General features: G+C 56.8%; 1 protein-coding gene across 1 annotated transcript; it reads left to right on the plus strand.

Moving 5' to 3' along the window:
- The first annotated feature begins 286 nt into the window (after positions 1-286).
- Positions 287-27,548, plus strand: TMPRSS2 (transmembrane serine protease 2). The gene is made up of 13 exons (XM_042956092.1): positions 287-353; positions 2,529-2,751; positions 7,506-7,592; positions 8,261-8,380; positions 13,644-13,770; positions 15,022-15,132; positions 17,523-17,566; positions 19,830-20,001; positions 21,423-21,598; positions 22,715-22,810; positions 24,840-24,982; positions 25,441-25,593; positions 26,044-27,548. The coding sequence occupies exons 1-13, from the start codon at positions 339-341 to the stop codon at positions 26,053-26,055; spliced, it is 1,479 nt and encodes a 492-aa protein (XP_042812026.1). The 5' UTR covers positions 287-338; the 3' UTR covers positions 26,056-27,548.

Raw genomic sequence — 27,548 nt, forward strand, 5'->3', positions numbered from 1 at the left:
TCTATTGCTGGGATCCTCTGTTGCAAGAGGCAGCCTGGGAATGTCTGGCCAGAGCCATGTTAAGCGTCACTGGCCTTGGACCCTAAAGCAGGCAAGCACCAGGCTCCTTCCGCCCGTGCGCGGGGAAGAGGCGGGCGAAGGTGAGGGCCAAGGTGAACGGGTAGAACTTCTGTTTCTTCCGGAGCTAACTCTCACCTAGAAAGCCTTCTGGTTCTTTCCCCATGGGTCTCCTAAAAACTCACCGGTATGGAAGTACCACAGTCTTATCATTCTGTCTTCTAGGTCGTCTTGAACGTTCCGGATCTCTACCATTACCTGATGCTGCTGATAAACTCAGGATGGCTTTAAACTCAGTAAGTGGTTAATAATTACCTCCCCAGCCTTTTCTTCGTGCCCTTAATTCCTGCTGTTATTTTCTGAGGTGTGTGCTGGGCAGCATTTTAAGAGCTGGCCGCAGGGAATGCGTGTGCTCCATGGATGCTGGTTGGGCCTTCTCTCGGTGAGGCTGGGCGGGAGTGCGGACACAGCAGCTGCACCCCTTGAGAGCGCCCCAGAGCTGTGGGGCGGTTGTGGGGTATGTGCACTGCTCACTGGGGCCACTTCTTTTCCTGCCCTGCGGGTGGGTTTCAGGATAGGATGTGTGGAAGGAAAAGGGGCAGGAGGGTGCCGGGAGGGAGGCAGTCCCAGGGAAGGACAGCAGACCCCTGTGCAGCCGCGTGTCCTGATGACCCGGGGGAGGCTGTGACCGAATGGACCACTGGGCTGACCATCCCTCTCTCTGGACGCCCCCACCGCCAGCAACTCTGGAGACTAATGCAGTGTCCTTATCCTTGGTCCCCATTATCTCTCACTGATTTATCTTTTTTTTTCAATATAATAACTTTATTGTCAAATTGGTTTCCATACAACACCCAGGTGCCCTCCTCACTACCCATCCCCCACCCACCTCTCCCTCCCACCCCCATCAACCCTCAGTTTGTTCTCAGTTCTTAAGAGTCTCTTATGCTTTGGCTCTCTCCCACTCTAACCTCTTTTTTTTTTTCCTTCCCCTCCCCCATGGGTTTCTGTTAAGTTTCTCAGGATCCGCCCAAGTCTCACTGATTTATCTTATACCTGGGAATGCACCCGTTCAGGGCAGTTGTGTGTCATAACAGACATTTCCCGTATCTTCTATCTGGAGAATAGATCTTTACGCTTTTTCCCCTTTAGCCATTGCTGGTAGCTACTGTCACTGGATCCATTTAAAACTTCCTATCCGCTGCACAAGGCTCTGCGGGGACAGGCCACTGTGCCTGCTACAACCTTCCCTGGGTGGGACAGCATGTTCTTAGATGCTTCCGATAGAGACCAAACACGTGTGCTTTTTTTTTTTGCCTCTGGTGCCCCATTTAGATTAGAGATTACACTGTTTCCCTTTCTGTGCACTGCTCTGGTTCAGAGTTACAGTCTTTGAACTTCTGAAGGAGAGCGTCAGTGAGTTATTAGGCAGAGGTGAACCCTGAGAGCCCGCCTTTGGTGCATCGCTGTATAATCTCGCTTCCCTGGAGGCCCCGCTTAAAATGCTAAGCGTGGTGCCTCCTCTGCTCAGAATACCAGTCCTGTCGGAGACCATGGTCCACAAGAAATGGAAGAAATGAATGAGTGGGAAGAAGGCTAGGGGGGCACACGTGGCCTCCCAGCGTGGCCCAGCCGGTGGACGATTAAGGAGGACGGATACAGAGGACACGGTGGGGGTCCAGGCGGGGTCTTGAAGGGGCAGCCGGGAGAAGGCGGCGTTTAGGCAGAGGGAGAAGAGAAGGGCATTCGGAGAAGATGGAGGGAGCCGGAAAAAAAGCTCGGGCTGGGGCAGCCCCTTGCACACCCTGTGCGCTGAGACCCAGCGGTTGCCCTCAGGGCGACAGAACCCCTCAGGCTCCCTGCGGACGTGCGTGCCCACAGCCCCCATCCACAAGCTATTTAAATGTCCGTTAGTAAACAGTGACACGTCTCTGTAAGAGACGAGGAGATAGAAAAAGAACTTTTAGAATAGCATGTATAATGTGGACCCTTAGGTAAATTTCTTAGCCTCCATCGTTCACGTTCGTCTCTGCAAAATGGGCGCATCCGTCAGTCATCCCTGCACCATCGTCGGGGGGTCCTGCTTCCAGGAGGTCGTGAATGCAGGTGCCTGGCTGCCGCTCAGATATAGCCGGTACTGTTCCCCTGAGAATCTCCGTCCCTGGGTTGGGGTATTGACCCATTCCCAGACTCCTGCACGTTTTTTGTTTAATTCATATTTTATTCTTCACTAAATTGCGGCGTTGACTGTTACTCGCTCTTTACTTCAAAAAATGACTAGTGAGCAAATACAAAAACCGTTGACAACTAGCTGGAAGTTCTGGCTAGCTCTTACTGCAGGTAAGTTCCGTGTTCGGCCCGACAGGAGTCTGCAGCAGCCTTATCAGTACCTTGTCTGAGGACGCGGGTGGGCGTGTAACCTTTAGGGCAATTGGGGTTTTATGTGATTCATCTTCTTCTTCATTGTTCAGGGGCCCCGGCCAGGTGTCGGACCTTTCTACGAAAACCATGGATACCAGCCTGAAGGCCTGTACCCCCCGCGGCCCGCCGTGGTCCCCAGCGCCTACTCGGTGTATCCGGCTCCCTACTACCCGCCCGCGGTGCCCCAGTACGCGCCGAGGGTGCTGACGCACGCTTCCACGCCCAGCAGCCACACGCAGCCCAAGTCCCCGTCGGGGACAGTGTGCACCTCAAGTAGGACCCCTTTGCATCTACTTCCTACAACAGTCCAGGCGCTGGGGCCTGTCTTCTCCGGTGGCTCTGTCACTCACCGTCCTCCGTCTGCCGGGGCTCCCCTCTCCCTCGCTGTCCCTGCCCTTCTCGCCTCAGCCTCAGCCTGCTGCAAAGCCCTCTCTTCACTTTCCTTAACCCTCCTGTCGCAGCCTTGTCCCCACGCAGGGCCTCCCTGTCCTGCTCTTGCCTGCGGGGCCTGTCGCTGGGTCTTGCGGAATGAACGGTGAGCTAGGCCACGGGAGTCACCACCCACCCTGTCTTTGTGGTGTGGTTCCCTGGAACAGCGAGTCGTGTTTGAGATGCGGGACAAGGCCTCTGTGCTCAGCGAACGAGGTGGCTGGTGTGGTTGTATCTCGTATCTCGTGGCTTTAACGATCTCGTGGAGGGGGGGCGGGGGGCGGGGGCGGGGTGCTGGGTGGCTCAGTCTGTTAACTGGCCGACTCTGATTTGGGCTCAGGTCCTGATCTCACAGTTTATGGGATCGAACGCGGAGCCTGCTTGGGATTCCCTCTCTCTCTCTCTCTCTCTCCCTCTTTCTCTGCCCCTCCCCTGCTCACACACACTCTCTGTCTCGAAATAAATAAACACATGGGGCACCTGGATGGCTCCGTCGGTTAAGTGTCCGACTTCGACTCAGGTCACGATCTCGTGGTTCGTGGGTTCGAGCCCCGCGTCGGGCTCTGTGCTGACAGCTCAGAGCCTGGAGCCTGCTTCGGATTCTGTGCCTCCCTCTCTCTCTGCCCCTCCCCTGCTCACATTCTGTCTCTCTCTATACATATATATATAAATCTCAAAAATAAGCTAAACCTTAAAACATTTTTTTAAAGTACACATTTAAAAAAAAAAAGTAAAATAAAAAAGGATCCCGTGGACACAGCAGAGCAGGTGTAGACCAGGTAAACGAGTACGGGTATTAGTGACGCAACAATTCGCATTTTTGTCGACAGGGTTTTTGTTTTGCAAGCACGCATGTGCACACAGCTTGTACGGTCAAAGATTAGCAACAAAGTGCATTTCCACCTGCCCCCGCAGCACATCGCAAAGCACAGAAGTGAGTCCCCGTGGCCTGTGCTGCTCGAGGCTCCGCGTGCACGTCTCTGGACCCCTGTAGCCCTCAACCAGCGCCGTCACCCTTAATTCCTCCCCGACGCTTCCGTCTGCTTCCCCCACCCTTCGCAGATGGTTCTTGTTCCTTCCTCCTCTCGTCAACCTCTACTTTTTTTTTTTAATGCCAATTGTTGAGAGACAGAGACAGAGTGCGAGCGGGGGAGGGGCAGAGAGAGAGGGAGACACAGAATCGGAAGCTGTCGGCACAGAGCCCGACGCGGGGCTCGAACTCAAGCCATGAGATCGTGACCTGGGCCAAAGTCACATGCTTAACCGACTGGGCCCCCCAGGCGCCCCAACCTCTACTCCTTTTTATTCCCACATCTCCTACCCTTCAGTCCTCCTCCTCCTCCTCAGTTACCCCTTCTCCTTTCCTATACGGTTCCCTCTTTCCCTCCACTGGTTCTTCTCGGATCAAGGAAACGCCCGCCTCTGCACTGATGTCTTTCTGGTGGTAGTTGGGGAGGTTGAGACCGTGGTTCTTAATCGGGGCTGATTTTGACCCCCACGGACACTGGGCAGGGCCTGGTCGTTATAACTGGGGAGAGGCTGTGACTGGCAGGTGCCACGGATGCTGCTGAACACCTGTGGTGCACATGACAGCCCCCCGCCACGGAAGACCCGGCCAAGATGTCAGTAGAGCCGCGCCCAGAAGCCCCGGTCTTAGTTCATCATGGTGGTTGGAAGGAAGCCAGGGTGTAGACGGCTAGGGAACTCCTGACAGTGGTACCTGCCTCCCGGAAAAAAGGGGGTGGTGATCAGAAACCAAGGGTCCCCTCTTGAGGTCAGCACCTTGAAAGGGCAGGCAGACAAGGGGCGCCCACTCGCCTGACACCCACATTTCCACTGTTCTGGGGGGAAACCTGGTGATGACAGCCAATTGGACAGGAATCTGCATCGTCCTTATCAGTGACTTTATAAGGGAAGAACATGAGCCTACATGTGTGACTTTGCATTACAAAACTGCCCTTTAAACTCAAAACCAGCTGAGTGAACCTACCTTTCTATTTTTAAGACCTTTTTTATTGGCTTCTATAGATGCAACGGACATTTTATAAGTCTAATGTTTGGCCTTGGAAATGTTTTTTTAATTAGCAGACAGTTTTTTAGAGTAGTTTTTAGGCTTACCCAACAGCAGGGCGCAGTCCCTCTTACCCCTCTTACCCCCAAGTCTGTCCCCTCATCTTGCCGTAGCGGGCCCCGCTCGTTACAATCGATGAACCAATATGGATACATTGTCATTAAAGTCCATAGTTTTACATTAGGATCACAGTCTTTCCCTTGTGTGTCCTGTGGGTTTTGACAAACGTACAGTGGCCTGGCCGTCATCACAGGAAAGAACGGAAGTTTCAGCGCCCTCAAATAGCACAGATTCGGGAGTGCAAGGGCCATTTGGGGACATAATGCATCTCTTTGCTGTAGCAACGGTCCTAAATGTTTCACGCTGCGTCCCAGTGCGTGCACTGCTTAAAGACTGGGTTTTGGAGGAATCGAGGCCAACAGTCAGTGATGCACATGCTTGGTCCTGGGCTCGCTAGGGCCGAATCAACGGCAGACCGAATCGATAACGACGAAGGGGCATGGGCAGTGAGTTGTAATTAAACCCAATAGTAGCACGGTTGCAAACCAGCCCCGAGTCAGGTCTGGACCGACCAGACGCTGACTGCAGGATGCCTGTCCAGTGAAGGTGGGATCGGGGGTCCCGCTGCGCACCTGCTCCTAGTGAGAGGGGGGCAGGTTGCCCTCTGCCCCTTGAGAGGTTCAGAATACTTAATAGTGCCTAGCTCACCGGGCACGTTATTTTATCCTAGATCAAACAGCATACAGGGAAGCTCCCCGAAGCGAGAAACTGTCCTTGGCTAACGGGTCAAACTGGCCATTTGGAATTTCCCCTGTGAGCGTCCCCTGCCTCTCCGCCCTGCCCAGTTCTGGTAACTTCAGGGCTCTCCTCAGACCAGTGGCCTCCGCCTCCCTTGTGAGCCTGTTAGAATTGCAAATTCATGCCTCCCAGCCCCCAGTGGAATCCAAATTCCTGGTGATCTGAGGCCAGGAACGCTGGTCAGCAGGCTCCCTGGTGATTCCTAAGAACATGATAACAAGGTGAGAGGTGTGGCTTTGAGCCCAAACAGATGGGTCAGCCCTAGTCCACCTGACTCCAGAAGCTGAACTCTAGCCCCGGGTGACTTCCAGAAGCACAGACGTGTACAGGTGGGGTTCCCCGGGCCTCCCCCACCCTCCGGGACACCCAGGTGTCCCATAAACAGAGGGGGTCGGAGGGTCTGTTGAATGCCCTCTCCGCCTCCCTGCCCTCTGCCTCTCTACCCTCTGCTCCTCACCCCCCACCCGGAGCCACTAATTACTGGGTGTGCCGTGTCTGGCCCTGCCCTCTGAACCTTGGCTTACACTCTGACCAACAACGGGCCCCTCGTTTTGTTTTGACTAGAGAACGCTGATGACCCTCTGCAAATGACTTTATTCGTAGCTGAGGTGTGAGCTCAGTGCTCCTCCTCCAACCAAAAGGCTGATGTCAGCACTGCCCAATGGAACGTTCCGCAGTGATGGGAATGTTCTACACCTGCCCTTTCCGTACAGCCGCCCCCGGCCCCGTGTCTGTTGAGCATTTGAATTTACGGAACTGTTTAATACCCCTAATGATACGTAACTGAAGTGCAAACAGCCACGTGTGGCTGGTGGCTGTCGAACGGGACGCTGTGGGTCTGTGGCATCCATTCGCTGACCTGCCTTGAGTAAGACAATTTATTCTACCTTGAACACCAGCGCCAGGGAGGTGATAGTTTGGGGACATTATTACTGCTATCTTACGCTTGTATTTTTTAAAAATTTTTTTAAATATTTATTTTTTGAGAGAGAGAGAAAGAAAGTGTGCAAGCAGGGGAGGGGCACAGAGAGAGGGAGACAGAGAATCCGAAGCAGACTTCAGGCTCTGAGTTGTCAGCACAGAGCCTGACGCGGGGCTCGAACTCACAAACCGCGAGATCATGACCTGAGTCGAAGTTAGTTAACCGACTCAGCCACCCAGGTGCTCCTATGCTTGTAATTACTAAAACAAGGCATTTTCCCTCTTTGGGGCAATTTTTTACATTAATCACTTATGGGACTATTTTAAGAAGATACTTTTTTTTAAAAGAGCTTAACATAAGTGTATGTTACTTCATATCATGGCTTCCTGGTTTGCTTTTGTGCCCTAAATCGCATAAAATTGAGTGCGCGGAAGAGGTTGAGACCTCCCAGGATGCGTTCTTAAAATTAAAAGCCTCATTTTTAAGTGGATAAAAAGTTATCATGGGGCACCTGCGTGGCTCAGTCGGTTGGGCATCTGACTGTGGCTCAGGTCACCATCTTCTAGTTTGGGGCTTCGAGTCCCACAGCGGACTCTGTGCTGACCGTGTGGAGCCTGCTTGGGACCCTCTCTCTCCCTCTCTCTCCGCCCCTCCCCCACTTGGCTTTCTCTCTCCAAATACATAAATAAACTTAAACAAAGTTATTATCGCATGATATGCTGTACTATACAAGCAGTGGTGAGATGTGAGAGTGTACCTTCTAAGAAATGCTGTAACCACATGGTGTGCCCACCCCCCTTTCCCCAGAGGCGAAGAAAGTGCTGTGTATCACCTTCACCTTGGGGGCCGTCCTGGCGGGAGCCGTGCTGGCCGCCGTCCTGCTCTGGAAGTTCAGTAAGTGCAGGGGGGCATCCTCGTGGGGTGTCCCGCTCTCCGGGGGTGGGGCTCGTTGCTTCTGTTTGGTGACGGGGACGCAGAATCCCCGTCCTCCTCCTCCAATCTCACGGTCCCCGTTGTTAGGAGTCACTTTCCCGCTTCCTCCTACCCCATGGGTCGCGGGAATCCCATGCTGTTGGTGGAGTACTGACCACGGTGGGTTTACGTGGTGCTCTGGGGCGCTAGCTGCCGCCCCGGGGCCACCTATCCCCTGGATCTCTGTGCAGCATCACCTGCTACGTGCTGGGGCGGGTCTTGCCTGCAGCAGCTCTTTAACCACAGCCCGGCCTTTCCGTCCACCCGGGGCAGGGGACTCAGGGCATTTACGGATCCAGAGGTCACCTGAGGAAGGCGGGGGGTGCTGTCCAAGCCCAAGGCTGGGAGCCCCTCCCCGCCCCCCTGGAAGTGATGCACCAGGGCCCCCCCTGCCTCTGACGGCCAGCCCTGTTTCCTTTGGTAGATGATGGGGTCAAGGACGCATCCGCTCCTTATAAAGACAAAGGGGGGACGTGCTCTTCTCTCCTGCCGCTTGGGGCTCGGAGAGCGGACGTTGGCATTCGCAGTGGGTGTGTGAGGTTTTCCTGGTGTCCCCAGCTGACTGGGTCTCCCTCCCGTCTCTCTGCAAGTGGAGAACAAGTGCTTGGTGTCCGGGATCGAGTGTGGGTCCTCGGGAACCTGCATCAGCCCCTCTCACTGGTGTGACGGGGTCCTGCACTGCCCCAGCGGGGAGGACGAGAACCGATGCGGTAAGTCGCAGGACTGCGTGCGCCTGGGGACGCGACCGCTCTGCCCGGGGTGCCCCGGCTCCTGGTGTCCACCGCAGAGACCGCGGCCCCATCCTAGGCAAGATGGCCAGGCCTGTGTCCGGCACGGCCACCCGGGAGGTCACTGAACCGCTACCTGGAGGCTGTAGCTTTGATCTGACCGCAGATGAGGACCCAGGCTCAGAGAGGGTGTGCTCCTGGCCCAGAAGCACACAGCGGGGACAGAGGGGGACTGCAGGGCTGGGTCACTGTGACAGGGCGCCCCCAGCTGGCCCGGGGCGACACCTCACAGCCACTGCAGGAGCGAAGTATTTAACGTGGAGATCGGGGGGCGCAGTATGTACTTTCAAAGCCGGTTCGCCTTTAGAATCGTGTGTCTATCATCACAGAGCGGGCACCTGGCTTTGCTTTCGGTATTTTCTGTCGATTGTTGCAAGTGATTTCAAGGGTGGTGGCGTGGCTGTAATCGGAGATGGGGCCTGAGCGGGAACGGTGCTGCATCCACCGACAGCCACCCGCAGAGTGAGTCTGACCTCAGTCCGCACCGGCCGAGGGGACAGCACGCCGGCTGGTTGTTTCCCGGCCGTGCCCGTGTGGCCTGGGTGGGCGGAGATGGAGGAACGAAGCATCGTCTAAGGTGCAGGTAACTGAGCTCCACCCCTGGCTGGAGCTGGCTTATTTGTCTTGAAAAGCTTTTACGTTGCGGTCCTCCCGCGGAACATGTTAGGCAGTGTGACCCAGGCACGCGGGGACCACGGCCGTGGCGCTGTGATGCTACGTCCCCACGCCCTGGATCCTGCCGCACGCTCTGACACGTTTATATGACAACCACTTGTTTTTAAGCAAACAGAAGTTTCGGCATTGTAGCGTCAGGGGCATCGCCAGAAATCTCACGAGCGGCTTTACTCCTCTCCCGTCCTGTTTCTCTTAACTCCCGAGGGTTCCATTTAAACATGAGGCAGACTAGGGGCGCTTGGGGGCCTCAGTCGGTTGAGCGTCCGGCTTCGGCTCAGGTCATGATCTCACGGTTCATGAGTTCAAGCCCCGTGGCGGGCTCTGTGCTCACAGCTCAGAGCCTGGAGCCTGCTTCGGCTTCTGTGTCTCCCTCTCTCAAAAAAATAAACATAAAAACATTTAAACACAGGGGCGGAGGATGTGGGTCCCCTTTCTTCTCCTGGGCCTTCCAGGGTGAAGACAGCTTTCCTGCATGTCCTCTGAGCCAGGTCGTGGCACCTGTGCGGGACACGCCGCTGGCCCCGGCTGGTGGGACCCCCCCAGTGGGGAAGGCTGGGCCCTGGGCGCCGGCTCTGTGTGCCCCGTGGGGTGGCCTGTGTCCATGGCCGACACCTCGGTCCGTGAGCCCCCACAGCACAGCCTTGCCGGTATCCCAGAGAGCGTTTGCACTTGGCAGTGACCCCCCCCCCCCGCCCCCCAGCTCGTTAAATTTTCAACACACTGCCTTGCCTGTGTGTTGGTGACATATTTGTCGCCATTTTCCTAAGTAGGGGGCGTTGCGATTCAGAGCGTGGTGAAGCGATCCGGTGTGATCGCTTTTGGTGTTTTCATACGCGTGGACGGGCGCACATGGGCAACCCTGAACTCTAGCAAGACGAATTGTTCAAGTTCCTCTTCCTCCCTGTCTTCTTAATGTTTACGTTGTGTCTGTTTCCTTCAACACGTTGAGCTAACGTACCCGGGCAGATCAAAATCAGGAAGTACCCGAGGATGTGCGGGAAAACACAACCTCCCCCACCCTGCACGCACACGCGCGCGTGCGCGCACACACACACACACGGTCATGTGCCCATCCACCAGCCAATCACGTTTCTCTCTCAAGGGCAACAGATATGCATCTCTCGCTTCTCTTCCTGAGAGTTTTTAGGTGAAAAAGCAAATACGTGTGTGTGTATTTTGTATTGTCCTCACTTCCCAGTGGTCACTGCCCCGCTGACTGCACGGGCCTTGATGACACATCCTGGGACCATTTCTGATTGGGACGTGAGCCCTCGCTTTCCCACAGCCACACACTCCGTGCTCCTGGGTGTAGACATGCCTTGGGAGGCCTCTCTTCTGGGGGACCCAACATGCATGTTCCAGGCACAGGAGAATATTGGTAGGAAATACCTCCGGAAGCAAGATCGCTGGGTCAGATTTTGTAATTGGATAGACCCACCTTAACTTGGGATTATTTAATTTCCACATTGATCATTTATATAAAGCAAAACAGGTGACCGTGACATCGTGCGTGTCTTCTGCGTCGGATCAGAACACACATTTGATGTGCTTGCAGTTTGTCTACCTTGTGGGGCGGACATTATTTTCACCAAAATGCACATCTTCTGACACTAAAGAATACCGCCCGTCCGGTTGAAAACGTTCAAGTGTAGGCAGAGAGCGTTCTTTTTCCAGGGGTGCGTGTGTTCTTGAATATATATATCGAACGTATGCGTATTGTTAATGCTAGTCCGCTTTCTACATCCGTCGCCCTGGTTTCTGTGGCCATTAAATGTCGCCAGGGAAACTGGAGAACCACTCGAGGTGACCCAGTTACCGTACTGTTCTGTGCACTTGAGATCGGCTGAGAGGGGAGACCTTAGGTGTTCTCACCGCAGGAGAAAGGAAGGAAAAGAAAGCTGGATCTGTGCGAGGTGGTGGGTGCGTTTGATGGTGGCACCCGGTTCCCAGGGTACACACGTCTCAAAACACCAGGTCGTACCCCTTAAGTATGTGCAATTGTTATCTGTCCTTTAGACCTCAGTAAAGCCGAGAAGTTCCTGATACTTAAAAAAAGAAAGAAAAGAACTTGAGCTTGGGACCGTTTCCAGCTCTCTGGGGCGTCAGCTGTCGTGCTCTCCTAGTTAACATTTGTCTAAGTGTTTATTTAAACTGCAGTTGGTGCACATACAGTGTAATATTCGTTTCAGGTATACAGGACAGTGATTCGATAGTTGCATACATCGCCCCGTGCTCATCATGACAAGTACCCTCCTTAATCCCCATCACCTGTCCTAGTGAGCATTTGACTGCAGAGACACGAGATGGAAGGAAAAAAAAAAATCCCTAAAATTACCACAAACCAAAAAGGAAACGTCTCCTTCACTTTCTGCTATGCCACGGTGTCAGTTTTATTTTTAATTTTGGAATTATTTTTAATTTTGTTTCATGTTTATTTTTGAGAGAGAGAGAGAGAGAGAGCAGGGGAGGGGCAGAGAGAGAGGGAGACACAGAATCCGAAGCTGGTTCCAGGCTCTGAGCTGTCAGCACAGAGCCGGACCTGGGGCTCGAACCCACGAGCCGTGAGATCATGACCTGAGCCGAAGTCAGACGCTTAACCGACGGAGCCCCCCAGGCGCCCCAGGGCCCCCTGCCCTGCACACAGTGTGCCCTTATTTTTAACACCTTACATCGGTATGGGACTTTCATTTCAATTGATGAGCCAGTTATTAGTATGTCATTATTAACACAAGTCCTTAGTTCATACTTGGCATTGTGGACAAACGTGTAATGTGTTTGCATTTGGACAGCGGGTTAGAACAAATGTGCAATGACGTGTACCCACCAGTACAGTATCACACAGAGTATCCTCACTGCTTTGAAAATCCTCTGTGCTCTGCCCGTTCATCCCTCCCTCCCCCACCCCCTGCAACCACTCCATTGTTGTGCCTTTTCCAGAATGTCCTATGGTTGGAATCATACAGTTTGTAGCCTCTTCAGAACGGCTTCTGTCACCTGGTGATACGCATTTCAGTTTCCTCCCCGGCTTTTCCTGGCTTGATAGCTCGTTTCTTTTTAGCACTGAGTGATGTTCCATTGCCTGGATGGACCACGGTTTGTTTAGCCACCTCCGGGAGCTCGTGGCTAGCTCCCACATGGCGCGTGGGGATCACCCATCCAGGAAGCATTAGGAAATTATCAGACCACGGCTGGTCACGTCACAGGGAATGAGCCAGAACGTCCACTGAGTTGGGGCCACAGAAGCAGGGCAAGAATGAGGTCTGCGATAATCAGGTCCTCATTTTATATTTTAAGTCACATGTATTCCCCCGGAGCTCAGAGCATGGGCTCACATGCTTTTGCGCATCAGTGAACGTCGTACGTCACACAGCGTTTAGCAGCCTGCCCTCCTTCACGGCATGCCGTTTTCAAGGTCATTCGTATGAATATGTGACACCAGTTAATCCTCAAGCCATATGGGCGGGACCCGCTCTGTGGCTGTGCCCCTCCTGATCCAGCCGTTCATACATGGAATGTTCTCAGAATTCTGGATTGTGGTTACCCCTAGGGAGGGAGAAGTCACTGGCATAGAGAGAGGTTTAGACGATGTCTATGGTGTTTCATTTCCTTAAACACAAGCACTGAGGTCATTTGGGCAAAGTGTGACTGAATTTAGAGGCAGAACCTTGCACCAGGGGGGTGTGGCATGTCTCTGGTGCTCTGCCAGGATCCGGGGTGTTGGGCAAGAACGGTTGATCTGTTGTTCAAAATGATTGTTTAAAGATCATTTCTGGGGGCGCCTGGGGGGCTCAGTCAGTTAAGCGTCCGACTCTTGGTTTCAGCTCAGGTCACGGATCTCACAGTTCGTGAGTTCGCGCCCCGAATTGGGCTCTGCGCTGATGCTCGGAGCCTGCTTGGGATTCTCTCTCTCCCTCTCTCTGCCCCTCCCCCACCCACTCTCTCTGCCTCTCTCTCTCTCTCTCAAAATAAATAAATAAAACTGAAAAAAAGAACTTTTTTAAAAAAAAAAAACCCTTTATCTTTTTCATTTATTTTTAAATACTAGCTTTATCCAGATATGGCTCACATACCATAGAATTCATCCCTGAGAACATACAGTTCGGTGGCTTTTCTACGATCACCCCCTCCCCCCACCCCAGGGGCCCCCGCACCCACTAATCCACTGAGTGTTGCTCTGGATTCCCCACTCTGGGCCTTTCATACAGCGCATGGGCCTGCGTGGGCCTCCTTTCAGGGCCGATGACACTCCGTGGCGTAGATGGGCCACCTTGTGTCCATTCATCCGTCCACGGTCGCTTACGTTCTCCTGCCTTCCGGCTCTTGTCTGAACACCCGCTGCCAGTGCTTTGGGGGTAAGAGCACTTTAGAGCCGGGAAGGGGTGCGTGGTCAGTGCCGTGGGGACAGGACCCTTCGTGTCGCCGCCTCTGAGCCTTTGTGTGGGGGCGGGGGGGGGTTCGGGTGGTGTCGGGACGTCCCCCAGAATCTCACGGAGCGTGTCCTTCGCTGCAGTGCGCCTCTACGGACCGAACTTCATCCTCCAGGTGTATTCGTCCCAGAGGAAGTCGTGGCACCCCGTGTGTCAGGATGACTGGAGCGAGGGCTACGGAAGGGCCGCGTGCCAGGACATGGGCTACCGGTGAGTGCGGCCCCACCGCAGAAGCGGAGGGAAGATTCTCTCCGCCCTCCCCGGAGGGACCTCTGGCTCCTTCCCAGAGCTGGTCAGGGAAGCCAGCAGGTGCCCACCGCATCCCCCTGCCTCCCTCCCCTGCACCTGATGAGCAAGACTCACTACCCCCCAGCCCTGCCGCCTCCTGGACCTCCATCCACTCCCGGTTCCCCGTCCGCTCCCACCCAAAGCCAAGGTCGCCGAGGTCCAGGGTGCTGGCCGGGGACTCCTTTTCTCAAGGAGCTCTTAAGGAGCACTGAGGCCTCACCTCCTCAGGCCTCCCTGGCTGGGGGGGGGGGGGGGGCGGCGGGGGGCTGGGGGAGGTCAGAGGACACAGATGTGCAGACGTTCACTGCATACATGCTTGGGGGACGCACTGAGCCTTTGAATGGGGGACAGGTGGCATCAGATTGCCGTGGAAGAGAATTCAGTCCTGCCTGTGGCCACAGGGATGGGGGGAGAGGCAGGAGGGACCCTCCCTGGGGCTCCCAGCCAGGGGCTCCCCAGGGTATCCCTTGGCATGCATGGCAGCCGTCTGGCCGCACGGGGAAAGGCTGTGTGATTGTATTGTCACTATGTCTTCCTCGGGGTGTCTCTGTGTGACTTCTGCGCGGCACTGGGGGGTTCTCCATATGCCAGTAGTCAAGATTAATCACTGCTTGATAAGAAGCGTGACATCTTTGGGGGTGGGGCAGAGGGGGAAATGGGTGATGGGCATTGAGGAGGGCACTTGTCGGGATGAGCGCTGGGTGTCGTATGGAAGCCAGTCTGACAATAAATTATGTTTAAAAAAAAAAAGAAAGAAACTTGGCATCTTAGCCAGCGAAATCTCTCCAAATGCCATCCCCAATGGACATAGTAACGCCCCCATCGTGTTCAGGACCCGACGGGATTTTATAGCGGGGGAGTGTTTTAACATCTGTAAATTCTCTTAGGTTACATGTACTCACATCCCCTCTGTCCTTATTTCTCTATCCTCGCCCAAACTAGATTAGAAAAAGGCCCACGGAGGGCTTTCACCTGACGCTTCCGGGTTATTGGGTCCAAAGAGGATTATTAGACAGCGTCACTTGATCAGACCTTGTGGTTTTGTTTCCCACATGCTAAGGTGTCCCCCCTAATCCGAACACCGTACGAGAGAAGTATGGCGATACGGCCCAAGGATTTGCCGTCGCTTATCATGAAGCCATTATTTTAATTAAGGTTTTCCGTCTCCTTTAGGAATAGTTTCTATTCTAGCCACGGAGTAGCGGATGACAGTGGGGCCACCAGCTTTATGAGGGTGAACGCAAGTGCTAACCATATGGATCTCTATAAGAAACTGTACCACAGGTATTTGGTGATTTCTTTATTTTTCCTTTAAGAAGTTTTGTAACGAGAGCGAGCAGGAGACACCATGGGGAGTCACGGTCCCGAGGTGGCGTTCTTGGACTGAGATTCCAGTATCGCTGAGAGTTTCTCTCCGGGAGGAGATCGGACTCGGAGTGGGGGTGGTTCATTCTCGGGGAGCAGCTGAGGGTTATTTGCCATTGTCTTCGTGCCCTCTGCCCTCGGCCCTGGTGGCCCTAGAAAACATGGTAAAATGAAAACGGAGAGTCCTCCTGATCGCATTAAAATACTCCCCAGACATTAGAGACAGACGGACTGCGGGTCAAAGTATGTCTCCACGAACCCCCGAGAAACTCAGCGTCCCAAGGGGGGTGACCAACCCATCCCGCTTCGCCCGGGATGGTGCCCGTTTCAGCCCGGAAGTCCTGCTTCCCCAGGGGCCCCCTCGGTCCCCAGCAGCAGGGATGGCTGGTCCCCCGGCCCCCAAGCCACCCTGTCAGATGGCACCCGGCCGGGCGTGCGCGGCATCCCGGGGGGCCCGGGAGGGAGCAGCTAGTTCGGTTCAGCCCACGTGTCCTTTAGCTCGAAGCCAACTTGTGGCCTGTGGCGGGTCTCAGTGTGTCCAGTGGGTGGAAGAGAACCTGAACAGCAGATCGCAGGATTGGTGGCCTAGCTGGTTGGGAAGATGGGGGACAGGGGGTGCTTGAGCTGCTCGTTTTGTCTCGCGCGTGTTTAAAATGTTCACCGTCTCCCCAGACCGTCGTTGCTACCTGCCTGCTCTTTCATGTGAAAGTCGCACGGCGTCTTTGTGTGCGAGCCCTGGTCAGCTCCCAGGTCCCTATCGCTCATCCCCAGGTGACTGGCCAAGCCGTCACCTCCCCGTGGGCCAGGTGCCAGGGGCTGCCCTTGGGATGGGTGAAGTGATGTGGCACCCCTCCTTTCCTTTGAGCAGGCGGCCGGCGGCGGCTTTGCATTCCTGGTGGCCACTGTCCGTGGTGGCTGGGGGGCCGATTTCCGCCCAAGCTGCCCAGCCTGGCTGTCCCCAGGAACGTGACAGAGTGAGCCCAGGAGGAGGGCTGTGCTCACCAGGTGCACATCAAAACCGCAGGGCCGCGGTCTGCCTGCCCAGGAAGCTAAACACAGCTGCCTGGGCTCTTTGTCGACGCTGAGTGTTTCTGTCCTTCCCGGCGACACTCCCATGCGGGATCAGGGCTGCGCGGGGAGGGAGGGCCACCACCTCCGGGACTCACAAGGTGGCTGCCGGGTGGGGGTGGGGGGGCGGAAGGCTCCCTTCTCTTCGCTTTGATCCCCGAGTCGCAGACTCCATGTGACCACACGCTGGTGGCCGGACGGCGGCCCCTCCACATGGAGGAGAGTCAGCCTCGTGACCCTCAGAAAACATTTTCTTTTCATGGGAACGTGTCTTCTCTTGGCGTTGCCATGCCGCACAGCCGACGACGCCTGGGACACACAGTGTCCGTGGAACCGGGGGGCATCTCGATGTGAGGGTGTCAGAAGCTGACTTTATGTGTAGAACTCGGGCTTGTGTCGAGTCGTTTGGGGGAGGTTCAAGGAAGCAGGGCTCTGCTCTGGATTGGATGCTGTTGGGAAGCGAGGCGATTTTGCGATTGGGATCTTAATGCCTTTTTTCCTTCTAGAAGGGGGCTGGCATGAAGCCAGGCTACACGGAGATTGGCGGCCAGCAGAGGGGGCTGTTGGTCACTGTGGTCTAGACTAAGCTTCCGGTCAGGCCCCGGGGGGACCCCCTGAATGTGGTTACGTTGGGTGCAACCCACGACCAGCTACCTCTCTCCTCCACCATCTGTCAGGGGAAGAGTCACTCTGAGACGGAATGCGCTAGTTACTTATTTTTCAGATGTAACTTCACTTACCTCCCAAATGAGTGACTTAGCTTTTCTTTGGCTCCTGAGCCAACGAGGGGTCGTCTCGTTTTTCTGTGCAATACGTGTAAAGCAGTTACAGGAACCCGGAAAGTTACAGATGACTTCCTTACAAAATTAGAGGGTGATTTTCAGTTCTGGAAATAAAAATAATAGCTCATGTTATTGGGTGCTTACCCTCACAACCAGTCTATGGCCAGGCACTGTTATCCCACTCTACAGATGGGAGAAACAACGCACAGAGAGGTTAAGTAACGAGCCCGGGGTCACACAGCTGTGACTTGAAACCCGGGCTGGGACTCAGTGTCTGCTCGATGCCAGTGTCCCCCACGTGGATGTGCTCTCCTTTTTTGACTCTTCAATCGCGGGCCCTTCTGTGTCTGGGGAGGCAGGGGGGTGCGACCATGGGAAGAAAATGTTTATTTCTAAGTATTTTGAGGGTCAAGCATCTCGTGTATTCTAGTGACCAGAACACCCCCTGTTCTTTTGTAGTGATGTCTGTTCGTCAAAAACGGTGGTTTCTTTACGCTGTATAGGTAAGAGATTCCTGGTTTCCACCCCCCCCTCCTTTTTTTCTCCAAAGGGAGCACCCTGTACCTTCAGAAATGCATCCCCTGCGTCTGGGGAGGCGGGGTGATGGGGTGGGATGTGTCTGAGCCTTGCGCCCGGTCCGTACCCCAGCTCCACTCAAGGAACACCTTTCTGGAACTGCGGTGTCCTGGAGATGCCTCTGGCCTCGGGGCCAGGGACGCAGCCGTCCTGCGGGGACAGGCAATCTCAGGAAACTGACGGGGCGCTGGAGGCCGTGGGTCTCCCCGTCTGGTGTTTGGCTTGCTTCTGGCTTCCCAGCCTCTATCCGTGTGGAAGGCACCCTCCCCGTGCCCTCCTCTTTGGTCCTGTTTTCGAATGAAACACCGGTCCTGCAGCTCAGCTTTGCAGGGTGAACAGGTCAAACTAGCCGATGCCCCCGGGTGGACCGCGTGACCCGGGATCCTGGCCGTAACTCCCCAGCCAGGCTCAGCTCAGGCTCTTTCAGGCACCAGGAGGGCATGGTGCTCGCCCTGCCCTCCGGCCCTCACCGTCCTCCTCGTGGGGCAGGAGGCCCACCCCCTCGAGCAAAACCTCCAGGCAGCCCCCATTTGATGGACACTCGTGGAGCCCCGCCTCTTTTGCCCTGGCGGTGACGGGGACAGGGCAGACACTGGAGGGGCTCGGAGATTTACCCAGGGAAGCCCCTGGGACGTTAGCATCCCCTCCAACCTCCCTTTCTCCCTGGGTTCGGGTCCACTGTGAACTTCTGCCTGTGCCTCTGAGGCCCCTGCATCACCCGCCCGCACGACCAGGAGCCTCTGTCCTGTGGCTCCTTCCCCGCCAGCGCTCAGAGTTTCCAGAGAGGAAGCCTCCTCTCCCTTTCTGGCAAAGAACTTGTCACAAGTAGCAGCAGGCCAGGCCAGGCATTGAGGACTCACACTCGCTCTCCGTCCTCCTTCTCCTTCCTCCCTCCTCCCTCTTCTCTTCCCCTCCTCCTGCCTTCTTTCTCCTTCCTCCCTCCTCCTCCTTCATTCTCCCCCTCCTCCCTCCTTCTTCCTTCCTTCTTCCCTCCTTCTTCCTCCTCCCTCTTCCCCTCCCTCCTCCTCCCTCCTCTCCCTTCCCTCCTCTTCTCCCTCTTCTCTCCTCCTTCTCCTTCCTCTCTTCCCCTCCTCCTCCCCTCCTGCCTCTTCCACCCTTTCTCACCCTCCTCTCTTCCCCTCCCCCCTCCCTCACCTTCCTCCTCCCTTTCCCTCCTCCTTCTGCCTCCTCCCTCTTTGTTCCTTCCTTCTTCCCTCCTTCTTCCTCCTCCCTCTTCCCCTCCCTCCTCCTCCCTCCTCTCCCTTCCCTCCTCCTTCTCCCTCTTCTCTCCTCCTTCTCCTTCCTCTCTTCCCCTCCTCCTCCCCTCCTGCCTCTTCCACCCTTTCTCTCCCTCCTCCCTTCCCCTCCTCCCTCCCTCACATTCCTCCTCCTTTTCCCTCCTCCTCCCTCCTTCCTCTTCCCTTCTTATCCCTCCTCCTCCCCTCCTCCCTTGCCTTCCTCCTCCCTTTCCCTCCTCCTTTTCCCTCCTCCCTCCTTCCTATCCCTCCTCCTCCCCTCTTCCCTCCTGCCTCTTCCACCCTTTCTCACCCTCCTCTCTTCCCCTCCTCCCTCCCTCACCTTCCTCCTCCTTTTCCCTCCTCCTCCCTCCTCCCTCTTTCCTCCTTCTTATCCCTCCTCCTCCCCTCCTCCATTGCCTTCCTCCTCCCTCCTTCTTATCCCTCCTCCTCCCCTCTTCCCTCCTGCCTCTTCCACCCTTTCTCACCCTCCTCTCTTCCCCTCCTCCCTCCCTCGCCTTCCTCCTCCCTCTCCCTCCTCCTTCTCCCTCCTCCCTCCTTCCCACCCTCTTTTGCAACGTTCAGGAGTCTTGGGGCCCCTGAGTGTTCAGTCTGTCCACGACTCCAGCAGGCCCCAGGGCCTTTGCTCCCCAGGATGGCCGCCTGGGTGCGCAGGGGACACGGGTGGTGTCTGCGCTGAGCGAGAGGGGGCGTCAAGTGCCAGCGGAAGTGCTGCTTCCTGGGGCGGGGGGGGGGGGGGGGGGGGGTTGGGGGAGCGTCCCCTCCTCCCCTCAACCGGAAACAGACCAGGACGCATTCTCTGTAGTTCAGACCCCAAACGCGTGGGGTGGTCCCCCAGCCTGGCCGGACTTCGGGTGGAGGGGCCGGGCCCACCCTGCGGGGGCGGCGGGGCGGCCCCGCCCGCGCTCACCTGCTCCGCGCTGGTCGCCTTCAGAGTGCGGGGTCACCGCGAAGATGGGCCGCCAGAGCCGCATCGTGGGCGGGACCAGCGCCTCCCCGGGGGACTGGCCGTGGCAGGCCAGTCTGCACGTCCAGGGCGTCCACGTCTGCGGAGGCTCCATCATCAGCCCCGAGTGGATCGTGACGGCCGCCCACTGTGTGGAGGAGTGAGTCCCCGGGGGTGGGGGGAGGTGGGGGGGGAGGGGCGAGGGTTTGGAGGTGGCTCTGGGGCCGCGTGACCTGGGGCGGAGTCTCCGATCTCTTCAAGCTCCGGTGTCCTGGCCCGTGCGTGGGGCCCGGCGCCCCCTTCGCGGCGTGACCGGGGGGCCTGGTGGGCTGGAGCGCGGGGAGCGGGACCCCTTCCTGCCGCCGGCTTCGCGGCTCCTGCCTCTCTCGGGAGCCCCGTCCTTCTGGGAGGGCCGGACTCCCTGGAAGCCCGTCCTCACCACCGGAAGCCAGGGGGCTTCCCGCTGCCCTGCCCCAAGGCTCCCTGGGACCCACGGTCAAGCATCCCTGGCCACAGCGTGGCCCTCAGGACGGGGCAGCCGTAATTTACAGCGTCCGCTTTTGTGGACGACGCTGCCCCCTCCTTTCTCCTTAAACACAGACTTTTTTGGCCACACGCCTCCTTTGGAGGAAACCACTCGGCAGAGACGTCTTTCCGACTTAGCGTGACCTCGTGCAGGCTGCCGTCCTGGCCATGCCGTCCTCTGGCTGTGTGGCCCCCGACCGTTCACGAAAGGTGTCTGACTGCAGTGTCCCCTTTGCACACCTGCAGGACAGGTGTACCTGCCCCTCCCGAAGGCCGTTGGTGGGGGGGGGGCAGGGGGGAAGGAGCGACGTTTGTTACCCACTGGTGTTCCCTCCCTGACTTGCTTCCACCGGATTCCGATAGCTCCCGGGATCTGGGGTTCTCCTAAAAGGGAAACACCTAGACGAAGCTAATGCCCTAATGGCTGTGAGGCCTACAATCTAGCTATCTGTATGCACTTATTAAGCACCTGTTGGGTGCCAGAAGATGCCCTGATACATGAAGGCAAGTAAGACCCAGTCCTGCAAGAACGAGGTTTGGAACCTCAGGGAGGCATTCAGGCCAAGAAACAGCGTTCTTCGATGTTCTGAGGGTTTGCGGCTGGTACAGAAGTATGGGGGTGGAGGGGCTGGGTGGCTCAGTTAAACGACCCCCTCTGGATTTCGGCTCAGGTCACGATCTCACGGTTTGTGAGTTTGAGCCCCCCATCGGGCTCTGTGCTGATGCCCACAGCCTGCCTGGGATTCCCTCTCTCCCTCTCTCCCTGCCCCTCCCCTGCTCTCTTTCTCTCTCTCTCCCAAAATAAATAAAAACACTAAAAAAAGAGAGAGGCACAGGAGGAATGGACCTCATTGTCGAGGTGCAGGGGTGGGTGGGGCCACGGCGCAGCTCGAAGGGACAAGAGCCCGAGACCTCGCCGGCCTGGCCGTGTTGCTTCCAGAGGGTCATGGCGCCTCCGGGATGCCTGGCTCCGGCTTGTGACTTTGGAAGTCACCAGAGGAGTGTTTCCCATTTGCGTTTCTGAGGTGCTGAGTGGTCTTCGGCTTTACCTTCCAGACCACTGAACAACCCACGGCACTGGACGGCCTTCGTGGGAATTTTGAGGCAATCTTTCATGTTCTACGGACACGGGTACCGAGTGGGAAAAGTGATCTCCCACCCGAACTATGATTCCAAGAGCAAGAACAATGACATCGCTCTTATGAAGTTGCAGACGCCTCTGACTTTTGATGGTACGTGACCGCGTCCGTGGGGCTCGGGGGCGTGTGGATGACTTTGACCGCGCGTCCAGGGAAGATGGAACCAGAGGGAGGGGGGTTGCGCTGCGTGCGGGGGGCGTGCGGGAGGGCCGCACCTGTGTGCACCTGTGACAGGCTGGGGGAGGGAGTGAGCGGCACGCTTTTCCTCTACCGTCCAGAGTCGTGATTTAATCAACAAAGTCCAGACGGGCTTTCCAACCACAGCGCTGCTGGCCTTCGGGGTCGGACGGCGCTTTGGGGCCGTCCTGGCCTGGTCTCCATCCACCAGATGCCACTGGTGCCCTTCAGTTGTGACACGGATGTCTCCAGACGTCGAGAGACCTGCCCTGGGGGTGAAATCGCCTCTAGCTGAGAACCGCTGATCTAAAATTTGTCAGGACTTTACTTTTTCACATAAATCCTGAAAACAAGAAACTTAACAGTTTACAACAACGAAAAGCAAGCCATGGTTTCCCTTAGCTTGGGCCCCCATTCTAGTCCATCCAAGGGGTCCTCCGGAATGTTCCAGCCCACACGGGCAGAGACAGACCAGACCCTCATCTGCCACCACCCCCCCCCCCATCAAGGTGTTTGCATTCAAGTTGGGACACAATGTGGACCCAGAAGAACCGGTCCATGGGGGCCGCGTCCAGCATGGCCTCCGAGGCTCAGGCTGGGAGTGCCCGCCAGCTTCTCGAGCCTCACGTGTGTCCTCTCTGCCCCTCGTCCCCTGCCGACAGTGTATATTGTCAAATTTTTGTTCCTTGAAGGTTTAAGTTTGAAAAAAGCTTCACTACTGGCAGCCTCTTTCTTAGTTCTGTTTCTTGAAGAGATCAGTGTGAATTTCTAGAAGCAGAGCTAGCAAACAGTTCTGTTTCTAAGCAGCTTAACTTCCAGAGAAGGGAGCACCTCGCCTGTGAGAAGGAGGGGCCCGGCAGGGACAGAACGTGGGCGTGCGGGGACAGGTCGGGGTCTGGGACTCTCCTGGGTTGATGGTGGTGGCACCGGGCCCCGCGGCGTGCAGATGGGGAGGGTCCGGGCTGAAGACGGTCGCTGCAAAGCCTTCAGTTAGACTGGACTGGCTCACGCTGTTTTCTCTTCTTGGAACAGACAAAGTGAAACCGGTGTGCCTGCCCAACCCAGGCTTGATGCTCGAGCCGGAACAGCCGTGTTGGATTTCCGGGTGGGGGGCCACCCACGAGAAAGGTGAGGCTCTTGGCCACGCGGGTCCCACGGAGCCCAGCACCGGGCTTGGAAGTGGGGGGGGGCCGGGGGGTTGATCCCGGATCTGCTCCCACGCGATCAGATCACTTCGGCCACGTCGCTCAGGCTCCATGCCTCAGTTTCCCCATCTGCTAAATGGGAAAAAAAAAAAAAAAACCCGTGCCTGCCCTACCTGGCACTGTGTCCTTACTAAGACGCAAGGGAAGCAACGTGTGTGGAAACTGCTTTTCGAAGTGTAGAGGCCGCATCACTGTGCGATCGCGTCCCCTTGTTGCTAACGGCTTGCCCCGGAAGCCGGCCGTGCCCTCCGGGGGCTCAGGGACAGTGGGCTCGGTGAGGGTGGGCTTTCATGACCCGCGATGGCCAGCCGCAGGCCGCTGGAGCTGCGTCCGTCTGCCCCGACGCCCCAGAGAGGGGGGGAAGCTGCACAGTCGTGGTGCAGACCCGCTCAGCGGGCTTTGCTACGATTGACTTTCCTCTCCGAGAATACTTTCCCGAGAAGGGGAGCTTAGCGGTTCCACTTTTACGAAGCGTGAGAAGCGCTTGGTGGTACAAAGAGGCCTCTCACGCACTGTCTACGTCCTTCTGAAAAGTGTTCAAGGCAACACCCAAGAGACCCTTTAGAACAAGGCGGAAAGTACAAGAGCTGGGTGATGTGGGGGCAGATCGGGGCGACGGTGGCCGAGCCGGGCATCCAGGCACCTGGTGTAAAGGAAGTTAGCGCAGCTGAACCTTACCCTGGGCTCACAGTGGGAAAATCGACACGTGTTTGTGGAGCACCTCCTATGGGCTGGGAGGGCATCACCGCACAACATAAGACAGGAACATCTGCCCTCAGGAATGTCGCATTTCCTCGTGGATGTCTGGGGGGTGGGATGTGGTCAGCCAGCAAACAAAGAGCAGAACTGGGTGCTTTCAAACGGCAGAAAGTTGTCACGGCAGGGGCCTGGCTGCTTTGAAGGGGTGATCAGGGAAGGCTTCTTGTAAGAGGCGACACTTGAGATCTGAATGATGACACTGTTTAAGGAACAGAAGGGTCAGTGTGGCGGGGTGGGGGAGATGGCGAGTCAGGGGTGACCGTGTAGGCTGTGGGGAGGCCTCACAGGCTTTGGGGAGGACCCTGGCTTGTATTCTGCGTGAGCTAGGGAGCCGTCGGGAGCTTTTAAGGAGAATGGCATGAGCTGGCAGGCTTCTGGGGAGTCACAGGAAGGATGCAGGCAGGAGGGGGCTGACCCCAAGTGCAGGGGAATCATGTCTGGGACGCGCTGGCGGCTCAGCTGTGGGAGGTGGGCCTGGAGGCAGGAGACCATGTCTGGGGCAGACCCACCCCACCACCTTGCAGGTGGACTGAACATCAGCAGGGGGAGAGGGAGGCATCCAGGGCGGTCAGCTTCTTGCTTGGGGATCTGAGCCCCAGGGTGGGTGTGGTGCCGCTTTCCGAGCCAGGGAGGACGGGTGGTGAGGACTTGGGGTGGAGGGGTGCGGTGAGAGGCTCTGTTTTGTCACGTGAGGCCCGTGGCGCCTGGAAGAACCCCACGCGGAGGGAGCGAGATGGGAGGGAAGAGGTAGATGGACACAAAGGCCCACCCTGCTGTGGAGAGGTTTAATGGGCAGGGGAGCCGGGAAGCGGGACCGGATCGTCGGTGGAGCCCCGTGGGGTTACAGAAACACAGCCTGACCCCTGTGGGCCCGAGAGCGGTCTGGCGAGGATGGAGCCCCAGAACCAAGGCGCTGGGCGGAGAGGGAGGAAGATTCTAGAACACAGAGCGTTCCGTAGCTCCAGGGCCAGGAAGGCCTCCCTGATTGGGAAGAGCTGTGCCAAGTCCGAGCCGTCAGCTGTCGGGATGACCCGGCCTCCCTGGAGGAGGAGAAGGAGGAGGAGGAGGAGGAGGAGGAGAGGGGGGCCGTGGCCCCCGGTCTCGGGTGCGCACTGGCGCATCCCCAGGAGGGAGGCCACTGTTCCACGGGAGCCGCTGGCTGCACGGCCGCCCGATGCTGTCTTCCGTCTCAGGGAAAACCTCGGACCAGCTGAACGCCGTCATGGTGCCCCTCATCGAGCCCTGGCGTTGCAACAGCAAGTACGTCTACAACAACCTGGTCACGCCGGCCATGATCTGCGCGGGCTACCTGCAGGGGACCATCGACTCCTGCCAGGTGACTGGAGGCTGTCCTTGCAGCCCCCACGGACACGGGGTCCATGTCCCTGGCACGCGGGGGGTCAGCTCCGGGGTGGCCGTGGCCAGCCGCCATGACACTGACGGTGTAAAAGTACGCGCGTGCCCGGCCACCGGCCCCGAAGGGTTTTATTTTGTCGGCTTGGGAGCGGAACAGAAATAAGTTTTGCAACCGTTTTAAAATACGGCCAACAATTTACTTAGTAACTAACTGCTACCTGATGCAGGCTAAAAGTCGTCACTGGAAGAGTCTCTTTTGGGGATTATATTACTGTCCCTCTTGGTGGGGGGGGGGACACAAAACCCGCACACTGGGTCATAACTGCCACGGGGACCCCCACTCCGACCCCCGCCCTGACCCCATCCCCATCCCCCCGGGCGTGGCCAGTTGTGTGTGCGGGCTGTGGCTTAAACTTCCGCCCTTGCCGTGTCCCCCAGGGTGACAGTGGAGGCCCCCTGGTCACTATGAAGAGTCACATCTGGTGGCTGATTGGGGACACGAGCTGGGGATCAGGCTGTGCCAAAGCCAACAGACCAGGCGTGTATGGAAATGTGACAGTATTTACGGACTGGATTTATCGACAAATGAGGGTAAGTTCCTGTCCCCCTCCCCACCTTGCTCTCTACTCTTGTCCCAACGCCCAGAAGTCCGCGGGGTGTGGTGTGGCTGCCGGGGGCTCAGGCTGGCCAGGGCACGGAGGGACAGGGCCGGGTGGCGGGACAGACGGCAGAGGGAAGCCGGCACTGAGTAAGCATTTGCACCTTCATGGGCTGCGGTCGACTTGCCCCTCCCAGACGAGGCTACACGGCTCACTTGCGCACGTTCTCGCTCCTGCCCCGTCCTGCCCTGTCTGCCTGGAGCCCCTTCCTTCGGCAGCCTGAGTCCTTGACCGTTGCCCTGTAGGAAAAAAAAGTCTCTTGGCCCCGCTAAGCTTGCTGCTTCGGTTATAAGTCAGTCTAGGAGACAAAACGAATTTGCTGCCTTTTTGTGTCTTGAGAAAATAAAGCCGTTTCTTTTTTTCTCGTTTCCTTTTTGAACAGGCAAACGGCTAATCCGCGTGGCCTTTGTCCTTGACACCGTTCCACAAGAAAATGAAGGGGCTGATTTTTAATTCCCCGTGCGTGATGTGCTGTATTTTTAGAAATGATTCGAAGGTCCTTTCGTTGTTATTAAATAGTGTATTTGTCTGTCTTCGGCACTCTGCATAGTTCTGTGCAGGCCACAGGCCCACGCTCCTGGACCCCTGGTCTGCAAGGCGTGACCAGGCCCAGCGGGGTGTGGGCGCCCAGGGCCACCGCAGGGCAGAGGGATAGAGGCTGCCCAGTGGGGTCTTCCTTCTAAGCCCACTCGGGGGGCCGATGCACCTTTTGGATGTACCTGAGGCTGGTAACTTCTCAGCTGCTGGACGGCTTGAGACAGAAAGGGAAGAAAGCCGGGTGGGACTTTCAGGGTCAGCCTGCTGGGGTCACTGCTAGGGAGGGCCGGTCTCCCCCCGCCCCCCGGGGGTTTTCGCTGACCATTTTTTAGTGCCTTCTTAGCAGCCCTGGATGGTGGCTGAAAATAAAGGGACCAGCCCTTCATGGGTCAAGATGTAAAGGCAGCAAGAACCTTCTCTCCAGCTCAACAGGGTGAGAGTGTAGACAGACCCCTCGGGGAAAGGGAAGTCCTTGCAAACGCAGATGCCACTGTGTGCGGGGCTGGGCGCCCCCAGGGAGACCCAGCCCCACTCCCCCACCCTCTTCCCTTCAGATTGTGGGGTGCGGCGGAGTGGGGTGCTGTGCTGACCCTCTTGGGGCCTGCTGATTACATGGAAATTGAGGTCACCCCCTGGGAGGGGGGGCGGGAATCAGGGATGTGTGATTAAAGATACACTGTTTCCATGTAAAGTTCCTACGTGTTACTACCTCAGTGCTCCCGGAGACTTGGCTGTGATGTCTCTAAGTAGTTGCTACATTGGCTCTTTGACACTCTTGGCCTTGCCAAGTGGGCCGCGCGGGGGACTTGAGGCGCTTTCCAAAGTGTTCTGTGCCCGGGTGTGGCGTGTGCTGGCCACAGAGAGGAGAACTGTGTGTTCTGCATTCCCTGCGGCCCCTTCCAGCCCCTTCCAGCCCCTCAGGCTTCCCCGGGAGGGAAGGGCTGGGGTTGAATTGCCAAGCGTGGAGCCTAATTGTGTGCTGAGTCCTGCTTTGGGTGGGGGGGGGGGGGGGTGGGGGGGGGAGCTGCCTCCTCTCAAGCGCACTGGTTTCCAAGAAGGAAATGAACGATCCCACCGCTTAGGGCTTAGCCCCGAAGGGCTAGGGCTTAACCTTGAAGCGGGAGGCGGTGGCGGCCCCACTCCCCGGATGGATGCTTCCGTTCTGCGTGACCCGCCACACCGCGAGGTGCCCGCTCCCCGAGCCGGATCTTAAAATGCATTGTCGTGGCGAGAACGTGTTGCGTCCCTGGCTTCTTTTTATGTGACGCCTGTTTGTCCTCTGTTTTGTACCTTTTTTAAACTGTAAAATTCAATTGTGAAATACTGTACAAATAAATTATACATTTGTTT

The sequence above is a fragment of the Panthera leo genome, chromosome C2, assembly GCF_018350215.1.
Source record: "Panthera leo isolate Ple1 chromosome C2, P.leo_Ple1_pat1.1, whole genome shotgun sequence".
NCBI classification, from domain to species: Eukaryota; Metazoa; Chordata; class Mammalia; order Carnivora; family Felidae; genus Panthera; species Panthera leo.

What these genes read in the sequence shown, in the direction of transcription:
- TMPRSS2 (XM_042956092.1), top strand. An exon ending in CGTCCTGCTCTGGAAGTTCA is followed by an intron (nt 7,593 to 8,260) that starts GTAAGTGCAGGG and finishes TCTCTCTGCAAG; the next exon opens with TGGAGAACAAGTGCTTGGTG. An exon ending in GACGCCTCTGACTTTTGATG is followed by an intron (nt 21,599 to 22,714) that starts GTACGTGACCGC and finishes TTCTTGGAACAG; the next exon opens with ACAAAGTGAAACCGGTGTGC.